Source organism: Arachis ipaensis, chromosome B02 (assembly GCF_000816755.2).
Source record: "Arachis ipaensis cultivar K30076 chromosome B02, Araip1.1, whole genome shotgun sequence".
NCBI lineage: Eukaryota > Viridiplantae > Streptophyta > Magnoliopsida > Fabales > Fabaceae > Arachis > Arachis ipaensis.
In genome coordinates this window covers 102195167-102210008 of record NC_029786.2, presented here as the reverse complement: position 1 = coordinate 102210008, position 14842 = coordinate 102195167, and the positions used below count along the sequence as shown (strand labels likewise).

The 14842-nt window shown below is 27.7% G+C and overlaps 1 protein-coding gene across 2 annotated transcripts; it reads left to right on the top strand.

The window, feature by feature from the left end:
• LOC107626039 (disease resistance protein RML1B-like) lies at window positions 1148-6847 on the top strand. Of its 2 annotated transcripts, none has more exons than XM_021116393.1 (5): window positions 1148-1767; window positions 3544-4636; window positions 4724-5023; window positions 5124-6518; window positions 6615-6847. In XM_021116393.1, exons 1-4 carry the CDS (start codon window positions 1271-1273, stop codon window positions 6474-6476), a joined length of 3243 nt encoding a protein of 1080 aa, XP_020972052.1. In that variant the 5' UTR covers window positions 1148-1270; the 3' UTR covers window positions 6477-6518; window positions 6615-6847. The 2 variants fall into 2 exon arrangements, with proteins under 2 accessions (XP_020972052.1, XP_016184296.2); XM_016328810.2 differs by having other exon boundaries at window positions 1152-1767; window positions 6610-6847.

Genomic DNA, 14842 nt, shown 5'->3' with positions numbered 1-14842 from the left:
TCTAAGTGAGAATGAAAAAACTATTTCATTTGAACTATAATTCATTAGGTATGTAATTATTATTTGCTTCTAAAAGGTTTTGATAAGTTAATCTCGTGAGAGATCATTTGGTTTTTAGTTTAATGACTTGCAAGTTACTCTCCACGGACACACATACATAACTACTGTCCGTATTGACAACAAATACATCACTATCAACCTTAGACCAACTATCCAACTTCTTTTTTGGTACAATTTAGAGGTTTTTAAAAATAAAAAAAAATATTTTATGTTTGAATTTACTTATAAAAGTACATTTTATTAGAATAAGAAGTAATTAAATTATCTGTAATAAAAAATATGTAAGCACCTTTTATGAAAATTACAATTATGGTCATACAGAATAAAAAACTATTTGACATTATATGCTATGTTTGAAAAGTATTGTTCTGTATTATTTATATAAAATAGAATAATTACATAAGTTATTAATAAAAAAACATGTTATATTATTAACACTTTAATTCAAAATAAATTCTTTTAATAATAATATGAAATACATATAACAAAATTGTGTGCAACAAAAAAAATCTCACATTAAGAGTATTAATATTTGTATAGTATTACATTTAAAAGGTATTAATTTTTTAATAGAAAAACTTATCTTTCACCAGAAATATAGAATACATTTGTAAATTAATCTTTTTTTTTTAAAAGTTCAAATAGATAACTCAGAAATACATTTGTTATGTACTTTTCAAAAATTGTAAAAGAAAAATTTTTCTTCCTTACTTTAAAAAAAAAAGTATAAATAAAAAACTCAAAATATAAAATAAGTATTTTATTTTTTAGTATTTCTTCTTCCTGTATGTCTTAAAATGAGGACCATAGATCGAGACACCGAATAATACTCAGCATAATTGAAGAGGGATGAGCCCACTTAAGTAAAGCAAAGCTATCATTATAGGAGAATGGATCATCTCTAATTTTTTTAATACTTAAAAGAATAAAATGTGATCTCTTATCGTTAATTAATTTTATAAGTAGAACCAAAAATAAATATAAAAAAAAAAACAATAAAAAATGAGATTAAACAATTGACACTATTAGAAAGGATCAACTCTCATCATTATAGAGACCTTTAAATTAACGAAGAAACAAGCAGGAAGAACCTAGCCACCTAGGCACCTAGCTATCATTATGGTTGACTACTTAACTTCACTTGGCTCATTATATAACCTTAGTCTTTAGCTAAGAATTCATCACACCACACTAACACACAAAACATTCGATGGCATATTCTCCTTTCTCTAGTTCATCTGCTTTCAATGTTCCTCTAATCAAACATGATGTCTTCGTCAGTTTTCGAGGAATAGACATTCGCACTTCTTTTCTTAGTCATTTGACGAAAGACTTGCATCGTAATCAAATTGATTTCTTTGTTGACGATGAAAAGCTTCATCCGGGAGATGAGATTTCACCCACCCTCCTTCGAGCAATTGAGCAATCATACATTTCATTGGTCATCTTCTCCAAACACTATGCTTCTTCGAGATGGTGTATGGAGGAGCTTGTGAAGATTATTGAATGCATGGAACAATATAAAAGGATTGTGATACCTGTTTTTTATAATGTTGATCCTTCTCATGTAAGGCATCAAAAAGGAATTTTGGCAGAAGCTTTTGATGTCCACAAAGAGAGATATGAAGAGGAAATTATGCAGAGTTGGAAATCTGTTTTGAAAAAGACGGCAAATTTATCTGGAATTCATTATCCATCGAAATATCGGTAAATTTTTTCATCTATAAAAATATATGCTTTTGTTATTTAGCCTCTTTTACTGTTTGTTATTTAATTTTATATTTATTACCCCTATATATAGTGAGTTAATCTTTGCTCTTACATCAAATTAGTTTACTTTAAATAGACTAATAGAGAAATCATATCTATATCATTTTATATATAATTTTGGTGTATTTTTTTAGGTAAACAAAAATTCAATTTTTTAATTTTTATTTCTTATGAATCACTTCTAATATTGAAGTTAAAAAATGTATTAAAAAGTGTACCAAAAAAAATAGGAAAAGTCTAGAGGACCAGCAACTTTATTAAATTCTGGCCAGTATGTAACCACAAAAAAAAAGTGAATAATCTCATACTATTAGATGAAATTTTACATCATTAATAGTTATTTGATGGCTATAAATCACAAAAACTGCTGCCTCTAGCACTCGTCTAAGTATTCTTGGCTAAAATTTAAATGAGAGAGAGATGTACTACTATCTAGCAAGCAGCAATCATAGGTGAGTTTTATGTATCCCTCTTTTTAAGAATAAAAATTATTCTTTCTAGTTGATTTTATTTGAATTTAATTTAATATTATATCATTAATCAATAATTAATAAATTATATAATGTTAAAAAAGATTTAGAGTATCGTTTTTAACATTATAACAAAAACAACCTTTTAGTATTAATAAAAAACTAAAATACCCTTTTAATAAGTTAAAGATTATTAAATGATATTAGAATTAAAATTTGAATAGGATTTTAAAAATATTAAAATATTCACAGAGTTTATTATAAAAGATTAAAATGCACATTTAGCATTAATTTTGAAAAGACTAAAATATTTTTATAGTTTATTTTCAAAAAACTAAAAATAGTGAAATATTATTTTAAAGTTTAAAATTATTTAATTGTATTAAAAATTAGAAGTATCAATTTACTAATACTATAATATTTTTTTTTATTTTAAAATTGTTAAATTTAGGATTAGTTTTAAAAGGAATTAAATAAATTACCTTTTCAACGTTAACTTTGTTTAGTTGTATTAGAAATTTGGTTTTGATTAAAAAAAAATATTATTTCACACATACATAAAAATATTAGTATAAGAATCAAAGTATTTTAATATCATAATTATTATTATCTTGGAATTCTAAATTGAATAAAATTACATAAACAGATTTGAATTAAATATTTTCATAATTTTTCACATAGCTTTATAAATTTGTAAAAAATTTTGTGTCTTTGTCTATCAGTGTCTTATCCTTTCTTGTGTGTCTTGTCTTATCCTATTCTCGAAAACAAATGCACCCTAGTTTCCTACTAAATTGTACAAATAAACAGTTATCAGTTATGCATTCACCCTAAGTTTGTCATATCCGTTTCAACTGAGAAAAGCAAACTGATAAAGATTTGCATGATTTTCATACTCTGTTGGATGAGAGCATGTAAATGCACATTAGAATAAGAAACAGCAATAAATAATAATAATTAGTTACTTTAGATATTAAAAAAGTTAGATACACATGGGAAAAAAAAATCACTTTTATAAAAAAAAAAGTTAAAAATTAATTTAATATATATGACAAAATATCTAAATTACTTGATATAATTAGTATTAAAATATAAATTCACCAAAATCACCAGCTTAAACATGCTCATTTTTTTTTATTACTCGTCTCCATTATTATTGTTTTTTTCCCTTCCTCTTCTTATTCTTGTCTATTTTTACTTGTATTATGGTATACTTTCTCCTTTTCTTTTCCATATACGATAGAAATGAATCAGAACTAATCGAAGATATTGTCAAGAATATTTCGGAGAAATTGTCGCATCTTTTGTCAAATGCATCCGAAAGCCTTATTGGAATTGATGAAAAATTAAACTCTCTTGAACGTCTAATGGAAATGGACCCTGAAGAAGTTCGAATTTTGGGAATTTGGGGCATGGGAGGCATAGGTAAAACAACAATTGCTAGAGCAATATTCGACAGATGTGCCTCTCGATATGAAGGTTGTTGCTTTCTACAAAATATAAGAGAAGAATTACAAAAGTCTGGTGAACACAGCTTATATGAGAAACTTATTTCTGAACTACTTGAAGGAGAACATCTCCTTGTAAAGGGATCAGCCCATGCAAGATCTATGTATGTTAAGAGAAGGTTGAGTCGGAAGAAGGTCTTCATAGTGCTTGACGATGTGGATACATTAGATATATTAGATTATCTAACTATAAAACAAATCTGTTTGGCACCAGGAAGTAGGGTCATTATAACAACTAGAGACGAGCAACTAACTGCTGCAAGAGTGCATGCAATATACAAGGTCCAAGTATTGAGTTTTAAGAGTTCCCTTGAGCTCTTTTGCTTAAAAGCCTTTAACAAAAGCTATCCTGAAAATGGATACAAAGAGCTTTCAGAAATGGCAGTTAATTACACAAAGGGCAATCCATTAGCATTAAAAGTATTGGGATCCTTTCTATACTCAAGGAGCATAAAAGAATGGGAAAGTGCATTGAAAAAACTCAAGGTTCATCTCAATGTGGACATCTACAATGTCTTAAAATTGAGTTATGATGGTTTAGATGATTCAGATAAGAACATATTCCTTGACATTGCATTCTTTTTCAGAGGAGAATACAAGGATAATGTCATAAGGTTTCTAGACTGTTGTGGTTTCTTTGGCGACATTGGTATAAGCACTCTTCAGCGTAAAGCTCTTATAACTATTTTCGGCGATAAAATAGTAATGCATGACTTGATACAACAAATGGGTTGGGAAGTTGTTCGCCAAGAATCAAATAAAGATTCTGGAAAGCTCACTCGAATAAATAAACCTGAAGATTTCTGCAACTTATTGAAAAGTAGTGAGGTATGAAAACGGTACAACTATTTTGTTTTTGCTTATTTTAAACTATATTACAATAGCATTTTGTTAGTACTCGTCTTTGGTTTTCAGGAAAAAAGTTTAGTAGAAGGCATTATGATAGACTTGTCCCAAATTGGAGATCTACACTTAAATAAGAACACATTTAAAAATATGCCTCGTCTAAGATTTCTTAAGTTTTATGCTCCTTGGTATCGAAGACAGTGCAAAGTCTATGTTCCCACAACCCTGGACCCGTTTCCTGCAAAACTCAGCTATTTGGAGTGGAATAGTTGTCCTCTGAATTCTCTACCATCAAGGTTTTGTGTAGAGAAACTTGTTGAGCTTAGGATGACTAACAGTAAAATTTCTAAACTCTGGGATGGAGCACAGGTACTAATACCAATATGAACTTCTTTTTTATTCATTTTCTTTTGATTGGATATCAAGGATTTTTGCATAATGTGATGAATGTATCTCTAAATTATTACAGAATCTTGTGAGTTTGACAAACCTTGACCTTGGTGGATGTATAAAGTTGGTAGAGCTCCCAGACTTGAGTAAAGCAACAAAGCTTAAAAGGTTAAACCTAAAGGGTTGTGAAAATCTATGTCAACTTCATCCATCTATTTTATCCATCCAAACACTTGAGGGATTGTATCTTGATGGTTGCAAAAAATTGAAGAGTGTCAAAGGCAACATATATTTGAAGTCTCTTAAAACACTCAGGGTTCGAATGTGCTCAAGGCTGGAGGAATTTTCGGTGTCGTCAGAGAAACTGACGGCTTCGTGTTTCTCTTTGTTAAGAATTAAGAGTCTACCAAATGAATTCTGTTGCTCTATATATCTTCGGTATCTTTTTCTTTTCCAATGTAGAGAGCTAATTGAGCTTCCACACAACATTAAAACCCTATCAAGGTTAGTGACTCTTGACGTAAGAGGTTGTTGTAGTCTTCGATCTATACCGGAGCTTCCACCATCTATTGAAGTGCTTCTTGCTAATGACTGCACATCACTGGAAAGAATATTCAGTTTGAAGGCAGTATTTAGTTTGAACAGAAGACAGATCTCATTTGAAAATTGCGTGAAATTGGAAGAGCAGTCGCTGAATGATATTGGTGAAGATGCCCATCTCACAATATTGAAAAATGTTTTGTTTTTTTTAACAGGTCAATATCAGATGATAAATTATTATGATTATCGTAGAATGGATGGTCGTATTTGTTATCCAGGGTACAAAGTTCCAGAGTGGTTTGTATGTCAGACAACAGAAGCGTCCATAACAATTGAACTTGATCAACCTTACTACCACTTGTTGGGTTTCATCTTCTGTTGTGTTGTTTCTCAAAACATACCGCCTCCTTATTTTAATAAATTGGGTACTCTCAATATTAGGTGTGAATACGGCCACGTCGGAGATGATGTAAAGCACACATTTCTAATTACAAGGCTAAACTTTGTTCCTGAAAGACGACGGAACTCTGAAGATCACGTTTTTATTTGGACTTATCAATTTCCTGAGGAAGACATGTTTAGGGAAATTGAAATGTGTGATGATGATGACAGCACTAGCAACCAAAAGATGTCATTCAGATTCAGTGTTGATAGACCTGAATATGAGAAGAGAGTAGAAGAAAGGAAAAAACAGGTTTTTATCAAAGGGTGTGGGGTTTTGCCAATTTATGCCTCAACTGTCGTGGATGTCATTCAAAAACTTGAATTGGAGTCCAAGTTGCAGTTGAACCCTCATCGTCATAACTCCATCACAAGGCAGAGTATAGACGCACTGAAAAGCAAGATGATCCGGAAGATTAAAGGAAAATCACATCGACTCCTGAAGAAGTAAGTTGCATGACTAAGTAAAAGAAAGTTAGCTGCTTTATCAAAGGTATTATTAATCAGGCACATTCTAACATGATTATAATTATAGAGTGTGCACGTTTATGTTATTGAAATGCACTTATTTTATTCATTTGCAGAGTAGTCTGGATGTAAAAGGCAGCAAGGGGGAGTACTACCACTGCATTTGATTTTCAACATTAGCAAAAGCTTCATGCCTCTAATTCCACCTTGTACTACTATTTGAAAGTTTGTACAAACAGATGCACTTATATTCACTTTTGTGATCTTGTGAAACTCTTATTTGATTTGTGTATCCTAATCTAATTGAACCACTTTTTGTCATGATTCTTGGGAATGCCACACTTTTTTTTACACGAGTGAAGAGTTTCTATTATTAAGTTTTAATTTATGTATTACTGCATGTAAAGCCTCTCAAATTCACATGATTTTAATTTACTCTGGTACTTCTAGCATTCAATCAAAGATTCTCGTTTCAATTTTAATAGCATGATACATTTTCATTAATTATATAGATTCTTTTAGCAGACATGAGTAAATGGTTTGAGTAATCATTTAAGCCCAATAATCCAAGCCTGCCTCCATTGAATTTTCAAGAAATGCATCATTACCAAGTTTTATTTCTCTCTCTCTCTACCTAAATATAGACATGGTTCCTTTGTTGGTAGAGAGAGAGAGAGAGACAGAGAAATAGAACTACTCTCATTATTGTTGCTCAGCAGCAGTCCCAGCAGTGTAAATAGAATCAACTTCATTTGTCTCTCACAATTTCAAAATTAGGCCTAATTTATTCAATACTTAGCTACATCATCGCATGACTCATCATAAAATTAATTTATACTTTGAGTGAGTTATGATTTATGCATTTAAAAATAAAATATTTATTGACACTAGCGGCTCAACAAGCACTAACGTGCCTGTTCAGCCGCTTTTCTATTGTTTTTAAGAAATTAATTTTATTTTTTTGTTAATATATTATTCACTCTTTAAATTTATTAGATACGTATTTGTTTATTTTAATATTGATGTGACTTTATTTATATCATATTTTATTAAAATTAAAATTACTATAAACCAAAATATATACAAAAATGATAATTTTTTTTAAGAAACTACAACAAAAACTCTAATAAAATAATTAGAGTGAAGCTACAGAGTACATTGTACTCGGAACAAAACGGTAGAAACTAAAACTAAGATAAAATTAAATAAAATATAATTTAAATGAATATCACAAAATATAATAAAATTTACAAAAAATTACTTATCACTACTATTGATTGAACACTTCTTTCATCATAAATTATTCTTTTGTTCTTTTCGTACATGCTTCTAAAACCAACATTTATCATAGTCATAGTCTATTTTAGGAAGTTGTCTAAAGAGTTATTCAAAAGGTAAAAATGTTAGAGTTGAGTAAGAAAAGTAAAGAAAATTAAAGAAATGATAAAAAAAAATAGATTATTTAAGTGGAAGATTGAGAAAGAAATTACGTGTGAATTTTTTCTGTAACTGGTAGTAAAATGCATAATTGTAAAGTTAGTTTTGGATTATGTTGGCACTTAGCAGGATTAAAATAGGAAAGAAAATTGGATACCAAACTTGAGATATTCGCATTATATATTGTTATAGATATACTATCAGTTATTATACTATAATAATATATTGATCACTTATATACTATTGTATTATGAGCTATTATGTATAAAAAATATTAATAAAAAATAATAAATAATTTATATTTTGTTGACGTAATTTTATTTACATCATTATATTATGATTATAGTATAACGTTATTTATATTAATTATTTATATTTTAATAATTTTTTAAAAATATCATGAAAAATTAAAGATAAAAATATAATTAATAGATTTTAATTTTAAAATATATATCATGTATCCGGAGTACGTAGTGTCAGTTTTCTTTATTAAAAGTGGTTCCGTTTTAAATTCTGTCGTGGATAAACCTATTTTTTTAATAAAAAAGAAACAGGGACAAAAGAGGAAAAAGGAACTGAATACTAAACCTGTGTATCCCCATTATATATTGGTATTTGTTGACGGTAATTTTATTTATATGATTATTATGATTATAGTATAACGTTATTTATATTAATTATTTATTTTTTAATAATTTTAAAAAAATATTATGAAAATAAAAGAAAAAAATATAATTAATAAATTTAATTTTAAAATATTATCATATATCCTGAGTACGTAGTGTCAGTTTTTTTTATTAGAAGTGGTTTAGTTTTAAATTCTGTCGTAGGTAAACCCATTTTTTTAATAAAAAAGAAATAGGGACAAAAGAAGAAAAAAAGATTGGATACTAAACCTGTGTATCTCCATTATATATTGGTATTTGTTGACGTAATTTTATGTATATAATTATTATGATTATAGTATAATGTTATTTATATTAATTATTTATTTTGGCGAAAGCTAGTGCACTCTAGACAAAGTAGGGAGTGCAGCACTCTTTAAAAGTTAACCTGCTATCAAAAGTAATTAGGTAAATTAAATTTATTTATTATTATTATTTTTTTTGTCATGGGCTGAACAAAAAAACCGGCACTAACAAAAAAAAACTAATCCGCTCGTCTAACACAGGACTATCTTTACACCAGAAAAGTACTCAAAAAAATTGATCGACTTCTTCCGTTATTCTGTTATTGTTGATGTGATATCTTCAAACATTTTCACTGTTTTGTTTGCTAGCAGGTGCTTCCACTATTTCTGTCTAGCCACAGATTTTGACGCTCTTGAACCCACCCCATTCCACATCTACCATAAATGGACCTTCAAAGCCCGAAAAATTGCTGCCATAGAAAAGGAAGACGCTGTCTGTCGCCGCTGCTGGTTGGCTAACTCCAAACGTAAAATAAAACTGATTCTGTAGAAGAACCCGGTCTTCATGAAGGCGCCATGATTCTCGATGACAACGCAATCAAAGCACAAAATACATGACAGTTATAACAAGTCCATTATCTTTTATTTCAAATTATCCTCAACGTGTACGTAATAGAATGAAAAATTAAAATACAATTATATTTAAACAATTATTTGTATTATTTTTATTAATTTATTCAAAAAATAATTAAATTTTAAAGCTAATTGGTATAAAATATTACATATATAAAACTAAGAAAAATTTTTATTTGTTTTTAATGTTAACTTTATAACTTTATATATGATTGACGTGTTGTTTGATTAAAAAATACACTGTAATGTATGTATAATTTTATGATATATATTTTGGATACTAAACTATGTATAATAATATTAATTTGATTAATTTTGTGTATGTTATTTTGATTTCTGTTACCTGTGGCAGTTCTAGTGTCATGTCCTTCCATTCCTGTATTTTTTAAAAGTTATCGTGTTACCTGTAATAAATTGTTGATAGGTGGTAGCTCTGGCCATTTGTCTAATTGTAGTCAATCTGACAACCCCTATGTTTGTAGTTAATTGGGTACCTCCACCAGTATTTGGAATTTGAGTTGTATCAGTTGGTATGGCAATTTGTTTTCCTTGTCGAATCATCTCCCGATAACTTGCACGTCTTCTAGCTAGGAATTGTTGTCTTTGTTCTTCGGTCATATTCTGTCTTCTTCGCCTAGCATAATCTGTCCAAGTGGGTCGACGTTGACGTGACTGTTGATTTCGTGAAGTTTCATGTCTATTTGTCAGAAAGATAACAATACTATGTAGAGAAAAAAATTTTTGCGAATATAGTGAATGTAAACAAAATATGAGTTTAAAATTTTTTAAATGACAAGTTAGAATAATGGACTAATAACTCTCTGGTCACGTAGTAAAAATAATTAAAAAAAAGAATTTGACAACATCAAACTTTCAAAATTTAAGCATATATCGAATCTTAACACTTTTAAGTCATGTCAAATAATTAAAAGAATTATACCGATAATTAATATCAACACACCAAAAATTATATTTAAACAAAATTACTATCAAGAATAAAATTATTTTTAAACTAATTATTAGCTAACTAGGAATGCGTAAAATTATTCTTAGAAAAGAAAACAAAAAGCACATTTTATTCCGTATTAAAAAAATGGGACACTCTACTATACAGATTAAAGTTTTATAGAGAGAATATAAATTCTTTTTATAGTTATTTTTTATTATTTTATTATTGTTCAAAATGTGGGTCCTAATTTTTTCAATCTCTCTTTCATCCCATAAAAAAAAATCTATAAACTTACATCTTTACCATATAATTCACCTAAAAAAATTCATATATATTTCTATATCTTGATGTTTTGTTGTTGTTCCACAACCCCCTGCATTGTCCTGAATAACCACCAAAACTGACCCTCGCAAGCATGGTGCCCCCCCCCCCCCAAAATTTTCTCTCTTTCTCCTCCTTGGTTTATATAATATAATATTAACTTCCAAGTTACAAGTTCCAACCATCTTAGCTTTCTCTCTTCTGTGAAATTGTGACGAAGACAATGGCTTTGAATCTGTAACCTTCTCAAATTCACACGATTTTAATTTATTCTGGTACTTCTAGCATTTAATCAAAGATTCTTGTTTCAATTTTAATAGCATGATACATTTTCATTAATTATAAAGATTCTTGTTTCAATTCTTAACTTTATGCATTTAAAACTAAAATATTTATTGACATACTATAATCCAATCTAGAGATAAAATAAAAAATCAAAAAAATTGGATATTAGAATGTGTAGAATCATACTAAAATTTAAAGTTAATATGATGAACCTAAACAAAATGAGTTTAAAATTTTTTTAATTGACAAGTTAGAAGAGGGACTAATAACTCTCTAGTCAACTGGTCAAATAGTAAAGATAATTAAAGAAGAGAATTTGACAACATCAAACATTTCAAATTCAAGCATATATTCAATCTTAACACTTTTAAGTTATGTTAAATAATTAGAACAATTGGACCGATAATTAATGTCAAGATACACACTAAAAAATATATATTTAAACAAAATTACTCTCAAGAATAAAATTATTTTTAAACTAATTAATTATTAGCGAGTTAGGAATGCCTAAAATTATTCATAAAAAAGAAAAATAAAAAGAACATTTTATTCCATAAAATTATGTATTAAAAAAGAGTTTAATTTTGATAGACAAATAGAGTCATAGTGTAAAATATTTTATCCTGTCTTGTATATATATTAATTTATTGGCCAATAATAAATCTTTAAGTGGAGTTTTAATCTACAATAAATCAGTCTTTGATGTATCAGACTATTAGAAAATATTGAAAAAAAACAAAAAACTAGACGTGCATCAAAGTTAATTTATATATATATATCCATGCACCCACTAAAATAAAAACAGTTTTGTTACTTCTATTAACTTCCCACTAAAATGAAAACAGTTCTGTTACTTCTATAAATATAACAACACATCTTCCATTGCCTCCATCCACTGCAGTTTGGATTTTACTTTTCTATATTTTTCTTGCTGTTTGGTTCTTCTCCTTCCTTCAACACTCTCGCCTCCATCCTCTTCCATTGCATTCATCCACTGCAGTTACAAATTTTATTCAGTTACAAATTTTATTCAGTTACTACTTTTACGCATAACATTCACTTATATCTCTTCTTCTCTTTAGTTTACTTATCTAATCTATATTTTCAGTCATTTCTCTGCTTTTTTAATTTATTCCCAACTTTTGACGTATGAAAACAGTACTGTATCTCCTTTTTTTTTTATCAATTTATTAGATTGATATATAACATTTAAACGTGGCAAGATAAGAACTATGTTATATATTTTTTATTGTTTTAATCTTTATGCTTATTTTCTTCTCTTTATTTTTCTATTTCATGAGCCATGTAAGTTTTAATTTATTATTTTTCATATATATTATACGTCTAACAACAATATATAGAGTCAATACAGAGAATTGACTATGACTTTGGTGTCTAATTTTTTGAACTATATTAATCCTACAATAAACTATTTTGGAAACTAAATTATAAGGACAAAATAGACATAAAATTTGTTTTGAAAAATCCAATAACTTCTTACTAAAATGACAGTTTTAAAAAATGTAAGACAATCTGCAAATTGCTAATAAATAAAAAGAAAATGAACTGGTATGAATATCAATATCTTCACATTCTTCATCATCTTCATGCTTTGTTTATTTCTATGTTAGTTTTAGTTTATATCGTTTGTTCTATCAATATCTTCATGCTTTGTTTAATTCTATGTTAGTTTTAGTTTATATAGTTTGTTCTGTCAATGTCTTCGCATTCTTTATCATGTTCATATTTTGTTTAATTTTATATTAATTTTAATTTATATCCTTTTGTTTTGAGTACGTTATCCTTTCAATAGTTTAGTTTTTATTTTTTTGTATTTTTATTGCTGTTCTGTTATTCTCCTTTCTTCAACACTCTCGCCTTCGTCTTCTTCCATTGCCTTCATCAACTGCAGTTGTTAATTTCATTCAGTTTTACAGCGGTTACTACTCTCACATATAACATCCACTTATATCTTTTCTTCTCTTTAGTTTACTTATCTAATCTATATTTTCAATCATTCCTCTGCCTTTTTAATTTATTCTCAACTTTTGACGTATGAAAATACTACTATGTCTTTTTTTTATCAATTTAATGTAGAAAGAAATATTTTTTTTGTCTTATCAATTTGATGCAGAAAGAAAACAGTTTCTTTTTATTTGATATGTGTTTTATATTTTTTATATGTCCTTACCTATCACTAATTGAATGAAAGAGTTCCATAAATATTTTGTTAACTTATTTTTTTTAAATTACTTTGTAATAATATTTTTTTAAATTTTTTAAAATATTAATTATGTAGAGTATTATGTTCAAAATTCGAATACATAAATATTTACTTTGAAAATAAATTAATTATTAATTTTGTCTACCACAATATTATTTATTTTGTATATTGACTAAGTTATATGATTGGCATATATATATATATAGGACGCAAGAAAATTCGCACCCATCAAAGATTCGTTAAAAACATTAATATGTTAATTTCCTAAACTATCTAAGCTATTAATTATGTAGAGTACTGGATTTGATATTTAATTATATAGAGTACCATGGTTGACATTAATTAATTTCCTAAATTGTATTGCAAAAAAATTAGTTAATTTTATATTATTTGTTTGTCACATAATTAACATATAACAAATAAAAAAAAAGTCTACACCTATCAGTAGAATGAAAAATTCTCACACATATTTTGTTTACTTCTTTTTTTTTATTTGTAATCTATTTTACATTGGATAATATTATTTTTATTAATTATTAGTTCGACATATAACACATCAAATGTAGCAATATAAAAACTTTGTTAATTGATTTTTTAAATGATCTGGTGACCTAAGATAAGAATTTTGTTAATTGATTTTGTTAATCTCTTTTTTATTTTTAATCTATTTTATATTAGATAATATTTTTTTTTTATTAATTATTAGATTTACATATAACATTTAAATGTGGCAAAATAAAAACTATGTTATACATTTTTTATTTATTTAATAATAAAATTGAGTTTGTTCAAAATCGTAGAGAGAGAAAAAAAAGTTAAAATTTTTTAACTAATTACAAAAATTCACCACCATGAAAGCCATTAAATTTGAGTATATTAAGTGAGGATTAATAAGAAGCAAACCAGAATGATAAATCTAAAAGTTTTCAAAACTATTTTATGAACAAACAAAATAATAAAAAGATTCGCATTAGATTATGAAAGTTAATCTCATCCTTATAATACAATGGCATTATTTCAAAACATGTAAAATAAAATAATAAAGTGCACTTAAATTAATGTGCACAATAAAATAAATGTAAAACTTAGATAGTAGCAGTCAAATATGAATAGCAATGGTTGCCTTTTGTCCCAATGTACTATATTAAATTGTGACTTAAATTTATAATAATTAGTTTAAAAACTTACAATTATGTATTTTTTTTATTATTTTAGTTAAAAGTAATATATGTTGATATTGTTTTTTAGGATTATTGACATCAAATTTTGATAATTTGAAAAAAAAAATAAATGCTTTATATCTTACTTCTTTTAACAAAACTTCAACAACTCATAAAAGTTATCAGAACAGATAGTTATAAATCAAAGTGATAGACAAGATTGAAAGTTGCGATAATAATACTTGGTGATAATTAATTACGGTCGGGTGAAGAGAAGGTGGAAGGTAGGGGTGGCAAACGGGCCTAAACCCGCCGGGCCGGCCCGCGTAACCCGCCAAAAAAGGCGGGCCGGGCTGGAAAATTGGGACCGCCAAATAGCAAAAGCCCGCTTAAACCGCTGGTTTTGGCGGGCTTTGGCGGGGCGGGGCGG

Excerpts from the sequence above, each read along its gene's own strand:
- LOC107626039 (XM_021116393.1), top strand. The coding sequence starts at position 1,271 with ATGGCATATTCTCCTTTCTCTAGTTCATCTGCTTTCAATGTTCCTCTA. Across the intron at positions 4,637-4,723 it reads ACTTATTGAAAAGTAGTGAG|GAAAAAAGTTTAGTAGAAGG; the intron begins GTATGAAAACGG and ends TTTGGTTTTCAG. Across the intron at positions 5,024-5,123 it reads AACTCTGGGATGGAGCACAG|AATCTTGTGAGTTTGACAAA; the intron begins GTACTAATACCA and ends AAATTATTACAG.